We start from the raw sequence: 26898 nt of genomic DNA on the forward strand, positions 1-26898 counted from the left end.
TAATGCCCCAATTATTTTTCTCTTGGGCTGCTTGCAGCAGTGCCTTGAAGATGAATGTTGCCAACCTCACGAGACACTTGCCAAATGATCTGTAAATTATCTCTTAACATACTAAGTATTGCTAATTTGGAGTCAGCTTTGCTTATTTTTGGAGTAAAAATGTGAGGTGATTGGATGTGATTTCATTTTTAAAATAAGCACAGCTCTATATGTATTGAAATGGGATTATGATTTATCTCTTTTCACTAATTCATATCCAAATAGAGGAGGTGGCCTTTTCTACCCTTATTGGTCGAGGAGGCTGACACTGGGGTTGGCCTCAGGTGCCATCAATCAAAATCGAAATGAATAAAAGTTATTACTTTTCTTTTTAAAACAATGAACACCAAATTATAAATAAAAACACAGGAAACTTATCAGATTAAATCAGAATATATTATGTTGGGCGTTGTTGACAACACAGGCCAGTGCCCTGCGGCGCGCAGGCCTTTTCTTCCGGGCAATGGGCACTACCCGGACCAATTCCGGTGGAGACGCACACAATCGCGTCGAGAGCGAGGATTCGGGGAGCGCTTTAAATGTAGGACCAGGGGGGCAAGATGGCGGGTAGGCGAGCGCTGGCTCCGAATTATTTATTTATTTTAACCGCAGCAGTCATTTCCACAAACTCGTTCGTTTTAGTGTTTAAAAAAAAAATCTCAACAACTTTATCTGTAAATGTCTTTTTTTTAATTTGAAAAGTTAAAAGTTTTTTTAAAAAAAAGTTGGTTGTGTCAACACCCTGTCATTTTCAGGAGTTTGGGGGTTTTAATTTAAATTTCGAATTTTTTTTTAATGGATTTTTTTTTGTTATTGCAGATTTGTCGCTGGTACAGGAGGAGCTGCAGGAGGATCTGGACGGATGTGAGTGGGGTCTGGGGTAGGGGCCCGGGCCAGTGTTTCTCCCCTCACTCCCTCTCCTCTCCTCACTCGGGCTTTTAATCCCCCCCCCCTTTTTTTTATTAGGAGTTTATTATGGCGCAGTCCCGAATGGGTCGAGGCCGGAGCGGAAATTAAGCCCCAGACCGTGGCCGAAGCCCAGGAATCGAATCCATAGACCGGGCGCCCGCGGTGATGGGGCTTCGACCCCTCGGCCTCACAGAGACAGACAGAGAAAGGGAGGGGGTGTGGGAACATGTTCGCCTTCCAAAATCTTTTGATTGTGTTGCTTTTTTTTTGAGTTGACAGGAGGAAGGGGGAATTGGGAGGTTAGGCTGGAGGGTTGGAGCGGAAATGAAGAAGCCGAGAAATTGGTTGGGGAAATATTTAAAAAAAGACTTATTTAAAAAAAAAGGAGGTTGGTGTTTTTGGGGGGGGGGAGGGTGGGGTAGTTTCTTAAAAGTAGAGGGAAACGTTTTATTTAAGGGGAGATGGGGACATCCGTGGCATTTTGTGCTCCGAGATAGTGAGGATCCTCTTAATGTTTCATGAAATTCCGTGCTGTCAGTGTGTCTGACACAGCGCCAGTTGAAAATGTTTGGAGGGAGTATTAACGTTTCACATGCTTTGTACAGCAGTAAGTTGGAGTTGAGTGATGTGTAATGAAAGCATCAAATGTAGTTGCCAAACCAATGCAGTCCAGTTGATTTTTTTTTCTCTCTCCCTTTTTTCTGAAGGTGCTTACTCCATGCTGGGTTATGATTTTGTGCGTAAGGGCGCCCTCCAGTACCTAGTCCAAGTGGCCATTTTTCATGTGTGACTTGGATGGTGAGTGGCAGCAGGCTGTTCAACTGCATCACAGCTGAGTCTGATCCTATCCTCATCTGATGTCCAAATGTTAGTCGTTTCCAGTAGGGGTTTTTGATAACCAGAGTAGGCATCCTGTCAGAATTGTTTTTTCCTTCTCTGGCCCAGGAGAGACCAATTGTAGCAACTCTACTGCTGCTGGCCAGACTTGTTAACATAATAAAGACCTGGGACTGTTGTGGTCTGTAAGATTGGGATTTTAACAGGCTTTACAGAAACAATGCAGGAAAACAAAGCAATTGTGAGAGCACCACCAATTCTTTTTTGAATTGTCTTTGGCCTATTCTGTTAAGTGTAGACTGTCAAAAATGCTTTTTTTGACAGTTGCGACAGCAGAGTTTGTGGCCCTCTTGAAAGTTCAAAAATTATTTTGAATGTGGGATATTTTAAAATGAATGACCTGTTTAAATTGAATGAGAAATGGTACAGTTGGACATGAAATCTGAAGCAGAAGGTGCACGACTTGCGTGCATTAGCCACTTGTTTCTGTATTCCTTTCCGATGTACGTTTTTAAGCGGTTGGCATCCAGTTTTGACTGTCCTTTAGACTTTTTGTTCATTTAGCACAATGTCTAAATTAGTAAGATGTGTGTGTATATATACTTGTAGGTCTTAAATTTTATGTGCACTTGTTGTAGATATTTTTTCCAAAGTATACGTTTGTATTGTATTGCTTTGGTGCTGTGATGTCTGCATCTGTAGTGGCTGATGCAATATGTACACAAGCTTTGCCCACATGCGTACACAATGACAGTCCAGTTGATTTTCTTTTCAACTGGACAGGGAATAGCTTTTAATTGGAAAATTCATATCTAGGAGCATAGGAATTGCTAGACTAAGAAAAAAAGACGAAGATCCATCTAGTTCGCCTTCTACCAACCTGGTAGTGACGTGAAAGATGGTGGTATGAATTTGTTTTTTATTTGATGTACAGTGGCGTTATTTGTAACACCGCCTCAGCCGTCAGTTATATCAAGATCATGTTTTAAGTACCCTTTTAATAACTTGCTGAATTTTTTAAAATGTAGGACATTAGAACTTGAGGTTGCACGTAATGAATCACCACTGTGCTATCCCACGGACCAGTACATTACAGATTTGCATCTGATTTCCCGACGTGCTGATTTCCTGGTCCAGTCTAGGCTGCTTGAGGGAGGCACGGAGTGTAAATTGAGGTGCTTCCCCGGTGGGATGGAAAACTAGAGGGTATAGTTAACTTGGTTTTCAAGTGGTATTGGCAGAAGCCTAAAGTAAACCTGTTGGTTCTTGTTTGTGAAATTTGGGTGAGGGAGAAGCGGACAGATAACCGAATTTCTAAGAAAAAGGTGTTTTTTATCCATTATAATTTGAAATATTTTCAAAAATAATAAACATACTTTCAAGATTATTGACTTTAGTGGATATTGCCTATAACGTGGGATTCAACAGTGTAATTGTTAGGGAAGTCTTAACCCTTTAGGTGGGTGAGGAAAAGAAAGGAAGAAATCGGCTCTCATTTTATGGCGTATATGTCTTGCAGAACCACTTCAAGAAGTGGTTCTGTAATCCTACCCGCAACTCCTGGTGTTGTAGCAACTGCCCCCCTATGTGTTCCAGAGTGGTTTCTACATCTCCAGACCCACATGAAAGCAAGCTTTTGCATGAGCACTTGTTTGAAAGTCACTATTTGCAGCCTTTGGTAGATTGCCAAGGAGGGTAATGTATAGGGCAGCAAGAGCATACTGCATGTATGGCTATCTCTGACAGCAAATGCTTTACCTTGTCAGATGGATAGACTAACACCATCTCTCTCGGTTGTACTTTCTCCATCTGTGAGTGCCATCTTGTTTATTGCTGACTGCAAAGTAGTAAAGTAAATGGGTGGTTTCATCGAGTGACATGGACAGCTTGGATTTCAGCATACAGAGGTCTTTCATCACAAGCACCAATACTTGGGTTTCTTATTACCAATTCAAACATCCTTGCTATGGGAGCTATTGGTATCAGTTCAAGTTGAGGTATATAAATAATAACTGAGATGCCAGCAGTGCAGACTACATTTTTTTTTGAACCATTGGCGTGAGGAGAAGAAATAATCCTCAACATTCAATAGCGTTTCCAAATCCCCTGTAGTATAATTGGAAATTGCCTTTCCAAGCCACACAAGGCCCTAGTGAAGTAACTTGAAATATTTTGGCTGATTTAGTTAGTAACTCCTATAGTAAATGACATGTTAGCAAAACAATTTTTTAAGAAATCTTTTTGGATTTTTGCTAGACAGTTGAAAAGAGATCCATGGTTAATGCTTTTAGATTATATAGGCTTCCTACATTCATATTTGGTTGGGTTGTATTTGCAGTACAATCCTACAGATAGATGGGGTCTGCCGGGGACAGGTTTCAAGTAATGAAAGATAATTGAAATAGTTGTGACACCCAGTGTGTGGATTTCTGTAGTCTGGTTTTCATTTCTCACTTGGATGCGTCAGTCCTATTCATCTACGTTAATGCTGCTCTGGTGCAGAGGCCCAGTCTGATGTGAGCGGACTATGATAACTCAAGGGGAGAAAATAAACTGCCAAGAGGTGACACAAAGCTGAAAAAGTAGAACAGGGGAGATCTGTGAATCTTCAGAAGAAAGGCACTGGAAATAGAAGTTTGCAATATAACAAAGATTGAAATTAATCTTTGTACCTAAATCTCAGGACTTTTATTTAAGGGAAAGATAACTAGGAGTAGGAGTTATATAGAAGTGTTTGCCTCTTGATTGAGATTAAAGTGAAACAGAACAAGGAGGCTTCTGCTAAATGTCAGGTTAATAATACAGTAGAGATTCAAGCATAAGAAATGGGAGCAGGAGTAGGTGATTTGGCCGTTCGAGCCTGCTCTACCATTCAATACGATCATGGCTGATCTTCTACCTCAACTCCACCATCCCCATATCCCTTGAATACAGCAAGTGCAGAGGGGAACAGACAAAATAAATAAGAGGGGCAAAGAGAGTGTATGAGAAGATTAATGGTAACAAAAGGGAACACTAAAGTCGTCTCTAAACATAGAGTAAAAGGGTAGACAATGGAAGGGTGGGGCGGATTAGGGACTGTTGTGGAGTATTTTAAACCAACACTCGACACAAGGTTTTAGATCGTTATTCAAGTGGTCTTTATTACACCAGTGGGGAGATAATCTCTACTGGTGCACCAGGAGACTTCTCCAAATTGATAGAGTAAGCGTTACATATTTATGCATTCAAAAGTCATGGTAGCGCCGTACACATTGCCATTACATTGCTTTAATTGGCTTAAAGCACACTTGCTGATAGGGAATTAGCCAATCTCGAGTCACTCAAACTTTCGCCTATATTTTATTGTTACATGATCTTTATGATTTCACCTGTTATATTTTGTAACCTTTAGTAAAACCACATGTCTGCATTTCTGTCTCGCTGTGCCCAGTGTGGTTTTACTTATCTCTAGGTTCCATAGTTTCTGGTTAATCGTAGATGGTGCTTCTGAGCTAATTTCATCTAATCTTGAAAAGCATCAAGACCTTGTGGTCAGCATGTCTGAGCTGTCTCCACTGGTCTCTGTCTCAACTGTTGTTGTTAGTGTGCAAGTGACATTGTTAACCCCTTAATTCCTGAAGGACGCCGATGTCCCACTTCAGGGACCAAAAGGGAAATCGTCTTGTAGATGTAGAGGGCATGGCTAAGGTACTAAATGAGTACTTTGGCAGCGTCATCTTTTGCGAAGACCGATGCAATGTCACATTAAAGAAGATGGGGTAGAGAAATTGGATAGGATAAAATAAAGAGAAGGTACTTAAAGGTTGGCAATGTTCAAAGTAGAAAAGTCATCCCGTCCGGATGGGATGTACCCTAGATTTCTGAGGGAAGTAGGGGTGGAAATAGCGGACGCTCTGGCTTTAATCTTTCAATCCTCCTTGGATATGGGAATGGCGCCAGAGGACTGGAGGGTTGCAAATGTTACACCCCTGTTCAAAAAAGGAGTGAGGAATAAATCGGGTAACGACAGGCCAGTCAGCCCGTGTCTACATTGCTGGAGAAAGTTCTAGAGACAATAATCCGGGAAAAAATTAATTTTCACTTGGAATAACAAGGATTAATAATGACAGCCAGCATGGATTTGTTAAAGACAAATTGTGTCTGACAAACTTGAATTCTTTGAAATAACAGAGTTGATGAAAATAGTGCCGTTGATGTGTACATGAATTTTCAAAAGGCATTTGATAAAGTGCCGTAAAATAGACTTGTAGAAAAATTGAAGCCTTTGCAAGAGGCAGTGGCAACATGGATATAAAATAGAGCACATTGGTGTCCCCAGGGGGTTGCTGTTGGGATTAGTGCTCTTTTTGATATTTTTATTACTGACCTGGACTTTGGTATAGGGGGCATAATAATTTTAATGTTTGTAGATGACATAAAACTTGAGGAGAATAGTAGCAGACTTCAGAACGACAGACAAACTGGTGAAATGGGCAGACACATGGTAGGTGAAATTTTATGCAGAGAATGTGAAATGATGCATTTTGGAACAGAATAAGGAGAGGCAATATGAAACAAATGGTACAATTTTGAAGGGGGTGCAAGGACAGAGACACCTGGGGGTTCACATATGTCTTCAGCTTTTCACTATATAGTTATAAATGACTTGGATGAAGGAATAGAGAGCCGTATATCTTCAGTTTGCTGATGCCATGTTAGGTTAGTAAATAGTGCTGATAGGAACAGAAAGTTGCCAAGGGACACTGATGGATTAAGTGAGTGGGTAAGTGAGAGGTCATCCACTCTGGATCCAAGAAAGACAGATCAGTATTATCTAGGAATTGTGGATGAGCAGAGAGATTTAGGGTTTCCAAGTACAGAATCACTAAAAGCGTGTGGACAGCTACAAACCATAAGGCGAATGGAATGTTGGCCTTTATCTGAAGGAGGCTGGAATACGAAGGGATGGAAGTTGCGTTTCAGCTGTACAGCGCTCTGGTTAGACCCCATCTGGGATACTGTGTTCAGTTCTGGGCACAGCACCTCAGAAAGGAGATAGTGCCCTTAGAGGGGGTGCAGCGCAGATTCACCAGAATGATATTGGAGCTAAAAGGGTTAAATTATGAGGACAGGCTGCGCAGACTAGGCTTGTATTCCCTTGAGTATAGAAGATGAAGGGGTGATCTAATTGAGGTGTTTCAGGTAATTAAAGGATTAGATGGGGAGAAACTTTCCTCCGATGGGAGAGTCCCGAACAAGGGAGCATAACCTTAAAATTAGAGCTAGGCTGTTCAGGGGTGATGTTGGAGAACTGTTATCAGTTATGCTCTGGAATGCACTGCCTGAAAGGGCAGTGGAATTAGATTCAATAGTAACTTTCAAAAGGGAATTGGATGTATACTTGAAGTTTTGAAGGGCTATGGGGAAAAGAGCAGGAGAGAGACGAGTTGGATCGATCTTTCAAGGAGCAGGCACAGTGGGCTGAATGGCCTCCTGTGCTGCATGGCAAAGTGTCCCATTTGCTTAAAAACAAATTATTTTATTCAGTAACACCATGAAAGTTACATTTCCTTTTAAATAATCTAAAATGTTAACTCTTCCCTCTTGTGTACTTTCAACATAATATGATAGTTTGTGATCTTTTAGGAAAGCATCTACCTTGGCTTGTTGGCTTAGCTGCGCAGCTGGTAAAAAGCCTGCTGTTTTGCAGAAGTCTCAAGTCAGCCTGCCACTTGATTTTTTGCAAGCTTCATTCTTCAGTTGGATTAAGTATTCTTTGATAACAATATGTAGACCTAACTAGTAAGAGAAACAATATAGAGAAGGAAAGATCAAATTGAGTTTAAAAAACAAAAAAACAATTAAAATAGGCTGCTTGGCACTCAGCCCTTTGTGATTTTTATAATTGTGACTGAGCTGTGCATACCAGAAAGGTCTTCCGTTCAGTCTTTGACCTAGGCCGAGTTTGGTCATTTCAGCTCGGACTGCAGTTCGCCACAGTGCCCCTGAATTAAGGAGGAAGAAATTAAGCCAGGTTTCCTACTCCCGATTGCCACCCAGCAACCCCTGTTGCAAGTGCGTGGGTGAAGACGGGATCAGGACAGGATCAATGATTTGGACTTGAATGTAGAAAGTATGATTTTAAAAAGTTAGCAGATGATACAAAAATTGGCCATGTGGTTGATCATGAAGAAGAAAGCTGCAGACTGCAGGAAGATATCAATGGACTGGTCAGGTGGGCAGAACAGTGGCAAATGGGATTCAATCTGGAGAAGTGTGAGGTAATGCATTTAGGGAAGGCTAACGAGGCAAGGGAATATACTATAAATGGTAGGACACTGAAGTGCAGAAGATCAGAGGGACCTTGGAGTGCATGTCCACAGATCCCTGAAGGTAGCAGGACAGGTAAATAAGGTGGTTAAGAAGGCATACGGGACACTTGCCTTTCCTTATTAGCCGAGGCATAGAATATGAGAGCAGGGAGGTTATGCTTGAACTGTATAAAACACTAGTTAGGCCGCAGCTAGAGTACTGCGTGCAGTTCTGGTCTAACATTACAGGAAGGATGTGATTGCACTAGAGAGGGGGTGCAGTGGAGATTTACGAGGATGTTGCCTGGGCTGGGGAATTTTAGCTATGAGGAAAAATTGGATAGGCTGGGGTTTTCTTTGGAACAGAGGAGGCTGAGGGGAGACCTAATTGAGGTGTGTAAAATTACGAGGAGCTGGTCAAGCAAGGGGAGGTTGGAAAATGCACTGCTTGGGGTAAAGCTACATTTGTAACAAACTTCAAGCTGCAAACAAAAGATGAGAGCTCGCTTTGTTAACTGAACATCTTTCGGTGGTCATTGTGGAACGTTTCTGCTATTAAATTTTCCTTTTAGACTACTCACTCTAGGTTTATTGAGTGCATTCAAGATAGTTTTCTAAAGCAGCATGTCTCCAAGCCAAGAGCACGAGTGATATTTAATTTAAACAGAAGCAAAATACTGCGGATGCTGGAAATCTGAAATAAAAACAGAAAATGCTGGAAATACTCAGCAGGTCAGGCAACATCTGTAGAGAGAGAAACAGAGTTAATGTTTCAGGTCGATGATGAAGCGTCATCAACCTGAAACGTTAACTCTGTTTCTCTCTACAGATGCTGCCTGACCTGCTGAATATTTCCAGCATTTTCTGATTATTTAATTTAGCTGAGCAAAGAATCAGAAATACTGATCTGGTAATAAGCAAGAATCTGGGGATTAGTGACTACAATGTGTTTGAATTATTGGGCTAGTAAATCAAGAAAGCATGGTACATGAGAAGGTGGCCTTTTATGAACATTGTGTGACGGTAGAGGACAATTTTACTCCGGTGGTCTTGGTGGAAAAGGAGGCTAGAGTTTTTGCAAGATTAGAGAAGGGATGATGCCTATATTCATCATTAGTATAAGAACATTGTACGGAATAAACTAGGGGAATTGAAAAATAGGCGAGAAAATTGAAAATCTTTCGTTCTTTGGCTCGGTGTCAATTTTTGTCTGATTCTGCTCCTGTGAAGCACCTTGGGACATTTTCCTACGTTAAAAGGTGCTAAATAAATGCTAGTTGTTGCATCATCCCAACTGCGCTGGATAATATCGAGGGATTGTAAATGCTACACTATTGCAAAACGGGAGCAAAGGACAATTCAAGTAACTACAGGCCAATGAATTACACATCAGTAGTGTTAAAATTGCTAGAATCCATAATCGGGGATATAGTTGGCATGATTTTGTGAAAGATAGGTCACATTTGTCCAAGCTATTGAAGTCCTTTGGGGAATTTAAATGACAGTGATTCCCTGCATTTCTGATGTGTGCTTCCGACAGGTGAGGCCCCTATCCAGAAGCTTGAAATTATAAAGTTAGCCCTTTAAATCTGTTAGTTCCAGGGTTAATCATGAACTATCTAAGATAATTTGAACAATTTCAAGGTGTTGTAAATTCAGACTCAAACAATTTCAATGCTGTAGATTTTGGTACAACACCAAAATGTGAAGATAGAAATAGGGCTGCATTTGTCGTTCATATTTCCTGCTCATTTCAAAGTGTTGCTTTTAAGATTGTAGCCTTGGGTGCCCTTTTCATAATTTTTCTTCCTCCCTCCCTGAAGGCTCTACACATTCCATGGCTGAGGTCAGATTGGAAGTCTGCTTCCAGGCTTCCTCCTGTGCTGTGTTCTCTCTGGTCATGGGCATTTACCAAGCGCCTGAGCCAAGAGAGGGAGCCCCAGTTGAATTGTGTTATGTAGCCAGCTGGTACTGATTGTCCCTCGAAGATCAATATTGAGGCTGGTCACCAGCGCTTGTTGCTGTGCGGAGTTGGTCACATGCACACGTAAACTGTCAACAGAGCAGCTCCCTGGTTAAAGATTGTGGGTATGGAATAATTAGAACTACATGTTCTACAAATATGTACTTTATAGATGGGCATTTGTGACGAGTGATTTTTGTTATTGCTCGGATCTGCCTAGAAGCTGGTATTTCTTGCTGCCAGTGGGACTTTTTATGCCAAATTGTTGTAGTCGGAGAGCTATATGTGGTAAGTGTAGAAATTTGTACGGTTTGTCATGGGATGTTGTACTAAATTGCTTGGTGTATTTATATTCTGTGTACTCTACCCTGGGCCTCCCAACACTTTTTTTCCACCAATTTTCTTCCACTCCCCATGTCACCTAAAACCCTTGGGACCAAATTTCCGACCACTTGCTCTGGTGGCAGAGTGGGTCGTAAGTCTATGATCCCCAAAGATGCAGACCCTCTCTTTAAATTGTGAGGACAGAGTTACTGGCATTGCCGGGGTGGCTGGCACATGCAAGAGTGCTTCAGTCGCATCTGCCATTTAAAGCTGGAGCAAAGCCTGCTCTGCCTGAGGCCCTTTCTGGGCCCAAGACAAAAGGGAGTTTAGAAATTCTTCAGCTGCTAAAGGAACCAGTTCCTTGAGTAGCATAGATAATTGATACCTTCTGAGAATTGATTATCTTTGAGAGACTATTAGTGGCTTTTCTTGTGCCTCATCGGTACTCTCGTCAGCTCGCCGGGCGTAATGAACGGGATTCCTGTTGTAGCCTGACTACTCCCCAGACGTGTCCTTTTAATGTTGGGCGAGTGGGTTGGAAGATTCGCTCAGGCACCCCCACTCCACTGGAATTTCTTGTAAGGGTGAAAAGGAGGCAGAATCCTGGTGGAACCAACTTCCACCTATTTCCAGTCGCTCGACTGGAGAGCCACTTCACTTGCATCTTGGCCCAGACTGGAATTTCACGCCCCTTGACTCCATCAGACATTGGGAGTCTTTTTGAAGACCCATTCAATTGGTCATTATTCACGTGACCTTTATGATTAATGCTGGCAAGCTATTTAACTGAGGGAATCTTGCCCTATCCTACTCTTACCCGGCATCTATGCACTTCCAGCTGGTGGTGAGAGATAGGAACCTTGGCTGATTTTACTCTCCTTAAGCCAGGGCACTTGGGTCAATTTAGCATCCCTACTGCAAGACCAACTGAGAGCTAACTTTTCCCAGACCAAGGATAAGTCCATGGAGCTGACCGAGGTGGAGCGCTCCCTTTTAAATCAGCTGTCTAATTCTGATACTTACAAAACTACAATAAAATCTTAGTGTTTCTGTCAGGGAAACTTGATGGAAGTGACACTACTGTGTTCAAGTGACATCTGTTCGTTGTCACTTTCCACCTTAAAAAAAAAAAGAGTCAGAGACTAGTAAATCAAATCAAATAGCAATGTGGCTCCACATTACTTTGTGAGCTGTGCTTTTGCAGTGGAATGTTTGGAAGAAAGTCTCATTTAATATCATTTTGCAGTTGGCTTAATGAAGTCCAGTACATCAAAGATGTATTTCAACTAGCTCAACTACAATGTTTATCAAAGCAGCGTTGTCCCGGAAGCAAATACTATTTTGCACCCTAGTGCCTTTAGCTACTGTATCTGCTCTGAACAGGCAGGTGATTTGTGACTTTATAGTACAGTACATCGATTTTCCTATTATGTCAGCACTGTGTATAAGGAGTCGTTCAGATTTATAGTTCAAATAGGTTGCAATTACAAATAACATTTCTGATGTCTCTGCCAGTTGGTGTGGATGACTGCAGCTCAGAGTCTGATGTCCTTATTATACCTTCAGCCTTGGATTTTGTCTCTCAGGACGAGATGCTAACACCGTTGGGCCGACTGGATAAGTACATTGCTAGTGAGAACACGTTTAACAGGTATGATGTGGCAAAGTACACTTATGCAGATAATCCCTGTGAAATAAATATTTATCTCTTCTATTTTAAACTACTAAAGATTAAAGTTTCTGTTTCAATGGTAAGCATATTTCATACCAAAATTTCTGATATACATTCGATGAATATAGTAAATCAGCTTATAAAATCAAACGGGACAATATTAGATTCATCCCATTGTTCTGAGAAAGTACAGCCACAATACATAATATTGCGATTTGATCAGTGCATGGTTAAGATAAAGCTTAATTATAAAGCACTTATTATTTGCATTTAAAACTTTAAAATACAGTATTTTCGCAAGTAGCCTGTATATTAGACTTGGTCTAGTACCATATGAATGTGATTTATAATATGCTCTTTGTTGCTAACTGGAAACATAACTAAAGTTTGCTGTTCCATGTTAAGATGTTTATCTTGTAGGTAACTGTGGGGTGGTACTGAGTCGTGTAAACCAGGCAGGTCCAAGTTTGATTTCTGGTCTATGCTGCGCTAGCTGATCTTGGCTTACGCAGTGGTGGAGCACTGCAATTGGCCTTGTCTTGACATTAAGGGAAGAGCAATCGCCAAATCCTGACCCTGCTGAAAAGTGTAAATGTGCGGACATTGAGTAAAGACGGGCTCAGTCTCGATTATGATGCTTGCCTTGGTCGGGTAACCTAAAGCTCACTGTGGTGGCTGTCATTACCAATGGAGCCTTACTCCAACATTAATTACTGCAATTGGGAGGGGAACTGGGAAAAGATAAAATTGATAGGAAAAGTTAATTGTGGCTTATTTCTGTAATTTTATTTTGACTTAAATTTTCTAGCACTTTGTAATATGGCAAACAACAATTGTAAATGATTGCCACTTTTTCTTGCATTTTTCTCCTCCAAGTGATTGTCACAACCCTTTTCTGGCCAAGAAGTTGGAATAGAGACTAGCTCTTAAGCTTGTGCAAGTGCTGCTTTCTAAACCGCTCTGGGAGGGGTGTGAATACAGACAGCGTTTATCTGCCTCCCTGTAAAGAATCACGTGGCCTACACTCTGAATTGGTAACTTGCTATATGGTGAATCTGTCATTGAGGCTGTATTCTTTCCACTCCACTCCAGATAATTTTGCAAGCCAATGCTTTATAATGGGTAGGAAGACCTAGCTGAATAAATAGAAGTTTACCGAGGCCGTGCATTGGTAATATGAGAGCTTTAGCTAGCTGAACAGCACCTCCTAAGAATGTTGAACTAGCAGGAAGAGGGTGGGGTGGCAGAAGAGAAGAGCGAGAAGAGCCAAGAGCCTTGGCTCTTGCCCAACTACACCTGACTTCTCTGGGTTGGGTAAATAGGATGTGTCTCTGTGGGGAAGTGTGTGCATTTCACATCAGGAGGATAGGAACTCTACTTGCATGATCTCTTGGAAGGTTGGTTAGGAAACGCTTGAGCATAGTAATGGGTTTCTGCCTTTATTAGACGCCCAGCTGACCCTGAGCAAAAATGTGGTGAATCAAGGGTACAAACCCATGTTCTACTGCATTGTGGCATGTAATACTGGCACCATAGTTGCTTGACTATGCAACTTTGTTTTTTTTTTTAAATGATAACTTCCTGAACATTTCTGAAATGAGATTTGAAATGTTCAGATGTACTGTACTTTTTTGCTTAAAAAAAAAAGGTAACCAAGTCTTGAGTATTGTGTGCAGTTTTGGTCGCCTTATCTGAGGAAGGATGCTCTTGCCATGGAAGGAGTTCAGCGAAGATTCACCAGACTGATACCTGGGATGGCAGGAATGATGTATGAGGAGAGATTGGGTCGATTGGGCTTGTACTCGCTGGAGTTTAGAAGAATGAGAGGGGATCTCATTGAAACTTATAAAATTCTGACAGGACTGGACAGACTAGATGCAGGAAGGATGTTCCCGATGGTTGGGGAGTCCAGAACCAGGGGTCACAGTCTAAGGATAAGGGGTATGCCATTTAGGACAGAAATGAGGAGGAATTTCTTCACCCAGAGAGTGGTGAACCTGTGGAATTCTCTACCACAGAAGGCAGTAGAGGCCAATTCATTAAATATATTCAAGAAGGAGTTGGATATATTTCTTAAGGCTAAAGGGATCAAGGGGTATGGGGAGAAAGCAGGGACTGGGTACTGAAATTGGATGATCAGCCATGATCGCATTGAATGGCGGAGCAGGCTCGAGGGGCCGAATGGCCTACTCCTGTTTCTATGGTAGGTGTGACGTTGTGTTTGTGTCTCAGTCGCAGTGATAGAATACAGTCGTACAGAAACCCATGCAAAAGCTGGAAAGCACTTTGTGCCAGCAGTCCTTTGTCCCGAGTTGTACAGAAACAATTCTGGGTGTGTCAGTTCCTGCTACTCTAGCATCTGCCACGTTTACATTGAGAAGCAAATTTCTGAGACAAAAAACAAATGTTCATTAACCCATGTTTAAATGTCAGAACTGCAACTTTTAATTTTTCTGCCTGTGAACTTTCCGCAGTATCGGAAGATCCAGACAGACCTGCAATGGGCTAAGCGCTTATTCTGTCCACGCCACAAATACAAGTGATATGTGGTGGTGTCCCGCACCTCAGCCCAGCAGCCAGTTGCTGGGAGAATACATTTTGAGGTGTTCCTTCGTGCTACCGAATTGCAATGCACCATCTGATTGCAGAGTAACGGCGCTGTCATATAATTGCAACAGAAGCAGCAAGCTTGGGTTCAGATTGCGTGAGAATCCTTCCAAATGTGGCTACATAATTTTTCCACAAAATAAATTCTGTGCTTGTGAAGCAGGAAATGACTTTTTTGTTCCTGGTTAGTTGAGTCAGCAATTGTCCAAATTGGCAGTGGTGTATATGGCTGTAGTGTCGGAGTGATTGAGTAAGATTAAGGGTAGGGTGTAGTGACATGAAGTGTACTTTAAACTAAATAATTTGCGGATCTGAGTATAAAGTGGCTGAGAGGTTATTTTGTGATTTGGTTACATTAAGAAATGTAATAAAATTCTGTATAGGCTTTTTTAAGTACAAATAAGGAAATAGGGCTATTTGCATTCTTTACATCTGCTTTTTCAATTGGGATTTTAAGTGGTATAAAAATATTATGCTGAAGATGAGGTTTGGGTTTTGTGAAAGACTGCTTTAGTAAAAGGTTTTGTTGATTTCTGTAAGGGAATTCCATATTCAGTAGCAGTGTGAAGAATGAGTAGTATAGAAGAAAAAATAGTTTGGTATTGGTTTCTAATTTTTTTGTGAACGTTTAATCAGTTTATTTTCTCAAGGAATTAAAATGTCTGATGTTTGTCAATTCACACAGCTAAGAGTGAAGTGTTGCCCACTAACTCTAAATGAGGGACAGCTTTTCATACTCGATGGGTGCTGGGATCCCCTTTGGCTTCTGTTGACTGGAATGTATCCCCAGGACTAATAAGTGCAGATTAAACAAATGTAATCTTAAATTGACTAACGAGACAGTACAAAGTGAAATAAGTAAGAATAGAAAATTCTCTACAGGATTTAAAAAAAAAAAAAAAAAAAAATTAGAAAGCAGAAGAGTGAAGAAAGATGTAAAAAGAGAGCACAGCTGCACAAGTCAACCAGAACAGAATTTGAGCACATAATCCAGGCTGAAGCTCTAATGCAACGTTGTTGGCTGTGTTGTCTTTTGATAAACCATTGCCTGTTCTGGTGGACAAAAAATATCCCATGAACTACTTCAAAGAAGAGCAGGGAATTCTGGTGTTCTGACCAACATTCTCAACGAACATGACCAAAAAATGGCTATTCATCTTCTTGATGGTGGGAGCTGGCTGCCTTGTTTATGTCTCTTGACTATATGATTTGGGGAGACTAAAGTGAAGGGTGAATGAACTCTCAAAGGATGGAGGAGGTGAGAGAGGATCACCTGCTCGGACACTTTTTTATCATTAGATAATGGAACAGACTACCAAATGAGTAGTTAATTCTGGTTTGAAACTTTAACAAAAAAACTGGATCAATACCTGTTGAAACAGAAACATAGAAGATAGGAGCAGGAGTTGGCCATTCGGCCCCTCGAGCCTGCTCTGCCATTCAATGCAATCGTGGCTGATCATCCAAATTCAGTACCTTGTCCCTGCTTTCTCCCCATATCCCTTTAGCCTTAAGGAATATATCCAACTCCTTCTTGAATATATTTAATGAATTGGCCTCTACTGCCTTCTGTGGTAGAGAATTCCACAGCTTCACCACTCTGGGTGAAGAAATTCCTCCTCATTTCTGTCCTAAATGGCTTACCCCTTATCCTTGGATTGTGACCCCTGGTTCTGGACTCCCCGACCATCTGAAACATCCTTCCTGCATCTAGCCTGTCCAGTCCTGTCAGAATTTTATAAGTTTCAATGAGATCCCCTCTCATTCTTCTAAACTCCAGCGAGTATAAGCCCAATCGACCCAATCTCTCCTCATACGCCATTCCTGCCATCCCAGGTATCAGCCTGGTGAATCTTTGCTGAACTCCTTCCATGGCAAGAACATCCTTCCTCAGATAAGGTGACCAAAACTGCACACAATACTCAAGATGTGGTCTCACCAAGGCCCTGTACAACTGCAGCAAGACATCCTTGTTCCTGTACTCAAACCCTCTTGCTACGAAGGCCAACATACCATTTGCCTTCTTAACCGCCTGCTGCACCTGCATGCTTACCTTCAGCGACTGGTGCACAAGGACACCCAGGTCTCGTTGCACTTCCCCTTCTCCCAATCTATTGCCATTCAGATAATAATCTGCCTTCCTGTTTTTGACAACAAAATGGATAACCTCGCATTTATCCACGTTATATTGCATCGGCCATGCTTCTGCCCAATCACCCAACCTGTCCAAATCATCCTGGAGTTTCTCTGCATCCTCCTCGCAGCACACACACCCACCCAGCTTTGTGTTATCTGCAAACTTGGGAGATATTGGCCCAGAAATTCGGGTCGGGGGCTTCCCGCGGGTGTAAGCCCCCAACCTGCACTTACCTTGCGCGCCGGCAGTTGAGCTGCAGGGCCCTGTGGAATTCCAATCTGGGGCCTGGCCCAGCTGCCGGCGCTCAGTGCTTGCGTATCCCAGGGGTGCAGTTAGTTCGATGCGTCCCCTGGGATCACGTGGGCCCTGGGCAGCCAATCGGAGCAGGGAATGCTCCATTCTTAAGTCTTGGCAGGAAGCGCTGTCAAGACTTGTAAATACTACGGCCCCAAAATAGCACTAAACCTACAAAAAAAAAAATTTTAATCAAATTTTTAAAATAAACTATAAATTACATTAAATAACTATTTTAAACAATTTAAATTTTTGAAGAATATAAAATTTTTTAACGGGGCTGAAAATAAACTTACCTTGCTTTAAAGTATTTAAAAATAATAAACCTGTGGAAAAATGTTTTAATTTTAATAAATTCACCACTTACCTTGTAAAAAGCAGGCCTTACGCCTGCTTTTTACATTTCTAAATTCTAAAGACTTACCCTCCCGGGAAAAACCTGTTTTTAAAAAAAAACCTAAGTTTGATGTGCACGCGCTGACTCCCCCGCGCACGCGTTCGACCTCTGAACCCCTGCTTTCAGAGGAACGTAAGTGCCGGTTTCCCGCGCATGCAGGAAACCAGCACTTCCTACGGGTGAGTACCCCGTGCGTACTTACCCGTGGAGACCCGAATTTCTGGGCCATTACATCTAGTTCCCCTGTCTAGATCATTAATATATATTGTGAATAGCTGGGGTCCAAGGACCGATCCCTGCGGTACCCCACTAGTCACTGCCTGCCACTCAGAAAAAGACCCGTTTATTCCAACTCTTTGCGTGTTTGGAGGTATTAATAGATCTGTTTAATTCACTTTAATTTTGATGCTCAATATCCATGAGCTTGAGGAGCGGAAAGAGTTCTCAGTTGAGATAGTTATGCATGGAAGAAGTGGGCTTGATGAGTTTAGTACACTCTTCTCATTCCAAGATTTGTTAAACACTATGCGGTTGTAGGCTTTCCTTTTGCAGTCTACTTTGCATGCAGCCATAAAACTACAGCACAGCAGAAATATTTTAATCTTGTGATTCCTTTACTTAAGTGTTGACACTTCACATCATCTTGGTTTGCTTAAATAAAATAACTTCTAACTACTCTCGCATCTAACCTTGCAGCCTTTGTAGATTCTGACTGCCGTAGCATTTTATGTTTTTTTTAGAACCATGTCTGTCCCTGAACAGAGGTATTCCCTCATTGTTGTTAATTCTGACCCCAGCACGTGTCATTTCACCAGACGATCCTGGCAAATTCCCCGTTAAGCTCTCATGAATTGGGTCATCTCAACCAGAATACACGATCAATGAAATGTCCAAACTAATCTAATGTGAAGCATGGCAATTCAGACACTGTCTGAATCTTAACTTGCCTCTTTCAGTTATGAAAATTTAACTCCTTGAGCTCCATTTAATTTTAGTAACATTTTAAATATTTATTACACCAAGATCCCCTTGTGGCAGCATAGTCATAAATCCCAAAATGTTAACAGTGGGCAAGGCCATGGTATGATTTATAAAAATCAAGCTTTTAAATTTAAGTTGTTGGAGATTGGGATGCTAATGTAGGTCAGCGAGTACAGGATATGGGCAGCAGTTTTGGACAGGGTGGAAGATGGAAAGCCAGCAACAAGAACATTGGAGTAGTGAAGTGTGGAGCCAAAGAGATGTATAAGCAATGAAGGGGGCAGAATCGGGCAATGTTGTTGTGGAAGTAAGTAGTGAATATGGGGTCTGCAACTGGACTCTGGGGTCCGACCGAATGTGAAGGTTTCAAACAGTCTGAGATTATGGCCCGGTGAGGGGGATGAAATCAGTGGCAAGGCTGTAAAATTTGTGGCAGTCGCTGAACATGTGGGTTTGGTTGAACTGGAGGAAGTTGCAACTCCTCCACAATATAGTGTCACCAAGGGTCATCGGTAGATGACAAAGAAGGAGGCCAAGGATAGAGCTCTGAGACACTCTAGAGATAATAGTGTGGCGGAGGGAAACCGCCATTCCTGTTGTTGCTCAGGCTGTTAAGATAACTAGTAATGAAACCATGCAAGGGCAATCTTCGAGCTAGTTGATGGAGGGGAGGCATTGGAGGAGATAAAGCATAATGAGAAAGTGGGGGGTGGGGGGGGAGATCCAGTAGTGAATCATGGGAGAAATGGGCAGAGAGCTGGGAGGCAGTGACACATTCACTATAAAGAGGAGTGAGGGGTTTGGTGAGGATGAAAAGGATCAAGGTGGGTTTTTGGAGACTGGGATGGTAATGGCAGTTTTGAGGGGAGACGGATGGTGCCTGGGGAAAGGGAGACTTGCACGCATGATCTCTATCTTTGTAATGGTGGCATGGGAGGGTTTAAGGAAGCAGTTGGTCACAGAAAAAAGCCTTGTGCTTTACTACCAGAAATATGTAGACGAAGCCTCCAAGAAGGTTAAGGACATCCTCGTACAGCCTGACGGGGTCTTGCTGGTTGCTGATCCTCGTTGTTGTGAGGCTAACAAATTTGGTGGACCTGGTGCCCATGCGCCTTACCAGAAATCATAACATTAAATGTGACACATGTAACTGTCAAATGAATGACCCTGGAGTGGTAGGTGGTTTTGGTTGAGGTGGGTCAAGTATGGTAATGCTTGACGTGGCCAAACCGGATCTGGAGTTTGCAGGCAAGGCACAGGTATGCTCGTGTTTACACGCCCTCCGATTTGGGGGAGTGAAGATGGGGCTGTACTGAGGGAAATGATGGGTGTGAGGCAGTGATCGTTTTGCTGTGAACAAAGGGATCAAAGATCGAAGTGAGGGATGAGCCCACAACTGCTGGAGAGTAGCGGGTCAACAGCCAGGGATGGAAGAGTGCAGTTTTAAGTGACTTGGCAAGTTTTTTGCATGGGTCAGTTATGAAAGTAGTGAGATAGGGGGGGTAGAGAATGTGAGTACAGGAAACTTTGTGCTATCCGGCACCGACGGGACCGAGCTGTTGCCGTTCCCTCAAAACTGCCGGGCACTCCAGCGCTAATGTTGAAACATACGGAGATTTTCAGCTTCGTGTGAATCAACAAACCCTGTTGCTTAGCAACAGCTTCTAAACAGTCGGCAAGTGTCTCTAGCTGAAGCTGTTGCTTAGCTACAGACCTTGCAGAGCTTGACTGTTGAGGAAAAAAGCAACCAAAAGAAAAACACGGCTCCTGATTTTTGCCGGTGGCTCGAGCTTGCCGGACATTTAGCCTCCGGATAACACAACGTTTCCTGTCGTAAGAGAGACAAGGGAGTGGTCTTTGTCTCTTGTGCATAACTGCAGGCTTTGTAAATCATTTTGATATTGACTTGCTCTCATTTCAAATGAATGGTATTGTGGGGCAGTAATTTAGGAATTTGTTAGTGGAGACGGCTTGCTATTACTTCACACAACCACGCACTGTTAATATTGACACACTCCTAGGAACCTGCTGTATAACTTCTGAAAGACCACGTCCGCACAGTTTCCCTTTGGGTTGCTATCTTTGCAGAAAAATATTTAATTAGTAATATGCAAAAGAAATAAAGTGCCAGGAGGTCAACAATTGTAGGAGAAATAACAGAATCGACATCTTGATGATCATGGCATTAAGTATGCTCAGCCGCAAAAATCTACTGATTTTTGCAGACCCTCTAAGATGTACAAAGCCCAATTTGAAAACTTGTTTAAGGCATAGCGGCACATCTACAACTCCAATTAATAATTACAAAACGTATTATTCAGTGCATCTTACTGAATTACAAGAAAGACAGACTTGCATTATGTTCATGACCTCTGGATGTCCCAAAGTGCTTTACAGCCAATGAAGTACTTTGGAAGTGTCGTCACTGTTGTAGGAAATGTGGCAGCCAATTTGCACATAGCAAGGTCCCAAAAACAACATTATGATAATGACCAGATAATCTGTTTTAGTGATCTTAGTTGATGGATAAATATTGTCTAGGACACTGGGAAGAACTCCACTATTCTTTTCAAAATAATGCCATGGGATCTTTTACATCCACCTGATGGGGCAGGCGGGCCTTCGATTTAACGACTCATCCGGAACATGATCTGAAATTGTTGAGAATGCCATGTTGAGTCTGGAAGGCTGTCAAGTGCCTAATAGAAAGATGAAGTGCTGTTCCTTGAGCTTGCGTTAATGTCTTGTGTGGTTAGCTGAATCCGCACTGTATTGTACTTAAAGTTTCTGTAACAAATTTGTTTCTTGTTGCAAGTAAATTCCCCCAGTGAGTAGTGATTAAACAACTAGAGTTTTTATTAAATGGAAATCCTATGTTAAAGATAGGCATTTGGGGCTCGTATTGCTGTCGTGAAGCAACAAGTGAGCATGTTGCTGATCAATAGCTTTCCTTATTCAAACGATATCAGGTGCACTTTCCTGTACATATTTGAGAAGCTGTAACTCTAGTTTTGGGGTAGCACAGCATGCCTGACTTCAGTGACAGTTTGCTACTGTGTCTCCTGGGCCCCAGAGAGTAGCTAAGTACACATCAGGAAAGACCCAAGTCCAAACCTTGTATGTGCCAAGCTAGCTGATCTCAGCCAGGACTCTGATGGGTGTACAGTTGGGTTCTTGCTCGCTATCCAGCGAGTCCTGTTGGAAGTGGGCTTCTCATGAGCAGTATTGGGCTCAGCTGTAATGCCCAGTACAGTTCAGTTACCTGTACACTCTCTAATGGTCACTTGGATGAGGTGACGAGAGTAAATGATGGCTGTGGAACTGTACCCCAGCAAGGAGTCAATAATACCTGAAGGAGAAAAATTGGCAGTGGGGGGAATAAGTTAGAATAAAATGTAGTTTTCCTGTGTTGACTGTTGAGCAGTCATTTACGAAGCCACATGTCATCTTTTGCATTTTGTTCACCTTTAATTCCAATCCCACCGTCCATCCCCTGGTGTCTGTGTCACGTAACTTCTCCTGCTACAAGGACAGGGTGCAGATCTGCATCTAGGCTTCTGCTAATGCCATTATATTACTGCCAGCGCGGAGGTATGCGAGGGCACTGGGCGACCTTCCCGAGTACAATTTTACACCTCTGGAATAGCACCCAAATGTTGATCTAGATTTCCCTGCATTGGTACAGCTGAGGTAAGTACTCATTGTAGGGGTGGGAGGCTGTGATCCCTTTCCGACCACTCAATGGCACAGCATGTTGGCATTCCAAGGCTGTGACTTATCTACGAGAAAGTAATGTGTGCTCTGTGTACTTCACCTACCAGCACAATACATGTTGACGTTCTTTAATGTTGCCAGGATTCTATGCAGAGTTGGAAGCATTGCCAGCGAAATATTTGTTTTACTCCAGTTTTCAAGGCAGCTGGATTTAAATTTTCCATTTTAATACAGCGCGTCACAATATTTGATTATTTCTGCAACTAAACCACTGAATGCTGATCTGTTGTACAGATTATTTGGGTATAGCTTTCATTTGCTAAAAGGAGAAAATAAATATTGACGGCAAGTATAATGAGTAATGATAATGTGCAAAGGGGTAGGACATTTAGAATCATACAGAGCAGAAGGTGGCCATTCGGCCCTTCGTGCCTGTGCTGGCTCTTTGAAAGAGCTATCCCCTGCGCTTTCCCCATAGTAGTGCACATTTCCCCCTTTCAAGTGTATATATTCCGTTCCCTTTTGAAAGTTATGAAGTTCAGTTTAGTTCCAGACCTTGGCAATGCTGTTGGGAGGTCCAATTCAAACTATTTGCTGCTGCAGCAGCAATGGAAAATAATACCTTGGTGTGATATTGGAAGAGTCTGTTTGCTTGCCCGCCCCCCCCCCCCCCCCCCCCCAGCCAGGGATTGGTGCTGGACATGGACTTTATTCCCCCACCGTGACCTCTTCTACCCTCCCCCAACCCCCGTCCAAAAAAAATTCTGTGATTTGTGGTGACAGCCCTCCAGCATCACTCAAAGTGACCATTCTTCCTTTGCTAGCAAAAATGGTGAGTTGGCACTCGGGCTGGTCAGCTACTGCTACCACCCTGGATCAACCAGCACAGTGCAGGAAACAAACTTTGGTCTTTCCTAGCTTAATCCCACACCGGGTAGTGCAGTTAGCTGCTGAGCTATTGGGGGAGCTTGGGTCAGTCTGGGAGACCTAACTTCAAGGGGAAAGTCAAGATTTTACAAAAGGCAACAAGATTATTGTGGAGAAGAATGAAATGTGTGTTTTGTCCCCTTTACAGTGCAGCCACTGATGCCAGCTGTTTTGGTAACATTGCTGTAAAATACTTGAAGATGTGCTATTGCCTTCTGAGGGACTATGATCCATACAAAGCAGTGGTATTCACCAGTGCCTCTGCCAACCAATACAAATGCTATTGCCAGAGGGGGGGGGGGGGGGCGCGGGGGTGCGTTTTTGGTGTGAGTGAGCTAAATGCTCAGCTTCCCATACAGGCAAGCAGTGTAGTTTCTTGAAGAAGTTGCAGTGACCTGAAAATGAAGTTGCAAAGCGCAGATTTTAAACCCAAGTGCTCAGTTTGCTTGTTGCTCCAGTACAATATAAAAGGGCATATTTTCGTACTCTGGTACCCTTTGTACAATATAAAGAATGCATTAGTGTGGTGCTGATAGTTGGGAGGGGTATTATTCCTAGGTTTCTACCAATGCTGCCATCTAACTAGTTAGCAGAAAGTATGAGCATATAACCTGGGGGTTCTGTCCTTCTAAAGAGACGTCCCTCGACACCTCAAATCAGAGTTTGATGCAATGTTGTGCCACTTATCTAATGTATGATTTTCTGTGACTGACTTTTGGCTAACAAAAACTAAATTTTTCCCTGGGGAGGGAAAGAGAGAATTATGCAGTGGTTGAAGTAACTTCTTCACAGCAGTTTGATGAAATGTTGACGCATTTTGAGTTTTAATTTTTTTTCCTTTTAACAGACAAATGGTAGCACGAGGTTTGCTGGATACGCTGCGGGCAGTCAGCGATGATGAAAAAGACTGCCTCGCAGTGCTCGAGAGAATAAGTAAACTAGCGGAAGATCCAGGTAACAACAAACACTTTTGCAGATCTATCCGTTTTGTATTTAGCCTGTATGAGTAATCTGTAATTTAGTGTGAAGTATTTGAAAATCCAGGATTGGAGGGAGTTGATCCTAACCTGATCTGACTGTTTGTTTGTAACTTCTGATTTTTGCCCTAATTGGCTCCTGGGTATATTTTACATTATTTGCTACATTTCTGACATTACATCTCACTCCTCCTTCTGCTGTGTGAAGTCCCAGCCTTACCCCTTCCAATTTGTGTAGGAAAATCAGAATTGGAAAAATTGTTGTTTGTCTTTGTAGATTTGCTGTCTACAATGGGGCTTTTTTCCCCTCCTTCCTTGTGCCTCAAACCAGAGTTCTACTGGTTAGATCAGTTTCTCTTTGTTTAAACTACTTATCCCTGCATGCTCTTGGGTTGACTACTGCAATGTTCTGCAGTGGAAAAGAACAATATTGGACTGCCTAAAGAACTTTGAAGTGCCCTCACAGTGGCTTGACTAGAGGTGAATGTGCAAAAGACAAGTAACTGGGATGGTGAGGATTGTCTGCCCACATCCCAAGAACAAATGAGGGGAAAAAGTACACCTACAAGTTGGTGTTAGAAACATTTATCTCGGTCGCTTTATTTCCCTTGCTTAATTTGCAGATCCCATAAAATTGGGAGAGGAGATGTAATTGCTTTTGCAGTTCAAACCTGTTGATTCTGATTTGACCATTGCACTTTTGATCAAAAGGGCTTCCTGATGGTAGTTCATAGGAGATAGCACTGTTTCTGGGGGAAATCATTGTAACATTTCATAAGCACATAAGAAATAGGGGCAGGAGTAGGCCATTTGGCCTTTTGAGCCTGCTTCGCCATTCAATAAGATCATGGCTGATCTTCTACCTCATCTCCACTTTCCTGCACTATCCCCATATCCCTTGATTCCCTTAATATTCAAAAATCTAATGATCTCTGTCTTGAATATACTCAACGACTGAGCCTCCACAGCTCTATGGGGTAGAGAATTCCAAAGATTCACCACCCTCTGAGTGAAGAAATATCTCCTCATCTCAGTCCTAAATGGTCGACCCCTTATTCTGAGACTGTGATCCCTGGTTCTAGACTCCCTGCATCTACCCTGTCACGCCCTGTAAGAATTTTGTATGTTTCAGTGAGATCACCTCTCATCTAAACTCTAGAGAATGTAGGCCTAGTCTACTCAATCTGTCCTCATAGGACAATTCCCCCATCCCAGGAACCAGTCTGGTGAACCTTCGGCTGTAAAGGAGCGAAAGATTGCAATTTACTTATTCATTCGATTATCTTTTTGAGCAGAAATGCACAGTAGCTAACTACTGACTTAGCCAATTCCATAAAAGATGGTAGAACAATATATTTGAGAAGGAGATAGTTAGATTTCTAGACACAAAAGGCATCAAGGGGTATGGGGAGAGAGCGGGAATATTGTATTGAGATGGTGGAGCAGGCTCGAGAATGGCCTACTCCTGCTCCTATTTTTCTATGTTTCTAATAATCACTCGTGAAGCAGCGGGATAGATTGAATTCTGCATTTTTATTCTTGAAGTTCATGTGATGAGGTTTCTTCTTGGGCAGTCCCTCGAAACCGAGGATGACTTGCTTCCACATTAAAAATGAGTTCGCAGGTGACTGAGTCCAATGCAGGACCTACAGACTCTGTCACAGGTGGGACAGACGGTGGTTGAAGGGGCGGGTGGGTGGGGTGCTTGGGTTGACGTGCGCTGCCTGCGCTTGGCTTCCGCTTGCTCCCGGCGAAGAGACTCGAGGTGTTCGGCGCCTTCCCGGATGCTTCTCCTCCACTTTGTGCGGTCTTGGGCCAGGGATTCCCAGGTGTCGATGGGGATGTTACACTTTTTCAAGGAGGCTTTGAGGGTGTCCTTGAAGCGTTTCCTCTGCCCACCTGGGGCTCTCTTGCTGTGCCGGAGCTCCGAGTAGAGCGCTTGTTTTGGGAGTCTCGTATCGGGCATGTGGACAATGTGACCCCGTCCATCGGAGCTGACTGAGCGTGGTCAAAGCTTCGATGCTGGGGATGTTGGCCTGAGCAAGAACACTGATGTTGGTGCGCCTATTCTGCCAATGGATTTGCAGGATCTTGCGGAGGCAGCGTTGGTGGTACCTCTCCAGTGCTTTGAGGTGCTTGCTGTACATGGTCCATGTCTCTGAGGCATACAGCAGGGCGGGTATCACTGCTGCTCTGTAGGCCATGAGCTTAGTGCCGGGTTTGAGGTCCTGGTCTTCAAACACTCTCTTCCTCAGGCGACCAAAAGCTGCACTGGCACACTGAAGGCGGTGTTGGACTTCGTTGTTGACAGTAGGCTCCCGAGGTATGGAAAGTGGTCCACGTTGTCCAAGGCCTTGTCGTGGATTTTGATAATTGGGGGACAGTACTGTGTGGTGGGGGCAGGTTGGCAGAGGACCTTTGTCTTACGGATGTTTAGTGTAAGGCCCATGCTCTCGTACGCTTCGGTGAAGGTGTTGACGATGGTTTGGTGTTTGATCTCCGAGTGAGCACAGACACAAGCATCGTCTGCACACTAATTCTGTTTGGCCTCCAAATTGGTGAACAGTGTCTCTGTGGAGAACAAGTCTTCAAAATATTTTGGTTAATAATTTAGTAACTGCTTCATTGACTTTTGTTTTAACTTCAGTGTATATTTAAGATCTTGAAATGGCAAATGCATGAGGCATTTGGGCTATAATGTAGTTGCCGTCCTACATTATATTTTGCTTTAGAAGTAGCAAAAAGCATGAATAAAATTTGTGTAGAGATTGGTGTTTGCGATAGTCTTAGACTGTGCTAACTGGAGTTAAGGATGTTGATTGGAAAA

General features: G+C 42.7%; 1 protein-coding gene across 9 annotated transcripts in view; it reads left to right on the plus strand.

Moving 5' to 3' along the window:
* Nucleotides 1-525: 525 nt before the first annotated feature.
* Nucleotides 526-26898, plus strand: part of ppp4r1 (protein phosphatase 4, regulatory subunit 1) — a 102958-nt gene continuing 76585 nt past the window's right edge. For 4 of the 9 annotated variants that reach the window (XR_015078961.1, XR_015078960.1, XM_085992365.1 and 1 more), the window contains exons 1-4: nt 526-606; nt 859-903; nt 11881-12016; nt 23942-24048. Coding sequence is in view for 6 of the 9 variants with exons in the window: in XM_085992365.1 (XP_085848491.1) it covers nt 600-606; nt 859-903; nt 11881-12016; nt 23942-24048 (295 nt within the window). In the remaining 3 variants the exon portion in view is untranslated. Of the gene's footprint in view, nt 607-858; nt 904-1655; nt 1747-11880; nt 12017-23941; nt 24049-26898 lie in introns of those variants that run through there. The other 5 variants (XM_085992361.1, XM_085992363.1, XM_085992362.1 and 2 more) reach the window with 5 other exon arrangements.

This window comes from Somniosus microcephalus, chromosome 7 (genome assembly GCF_052327205.1).
Source record: "Somniosus microcephalus isolate GS21.2 chromosome 7, FLI_Smic_1.0, whole genome shotgun sequence".
NCBI classification, from domain to species: domain Eukaryota; kingdom Metazoa; phylum Chordata; class Chondrichthyes; order Squaliformes; family Somniosidae; genus Somniosus; species Somniosus microcephalus.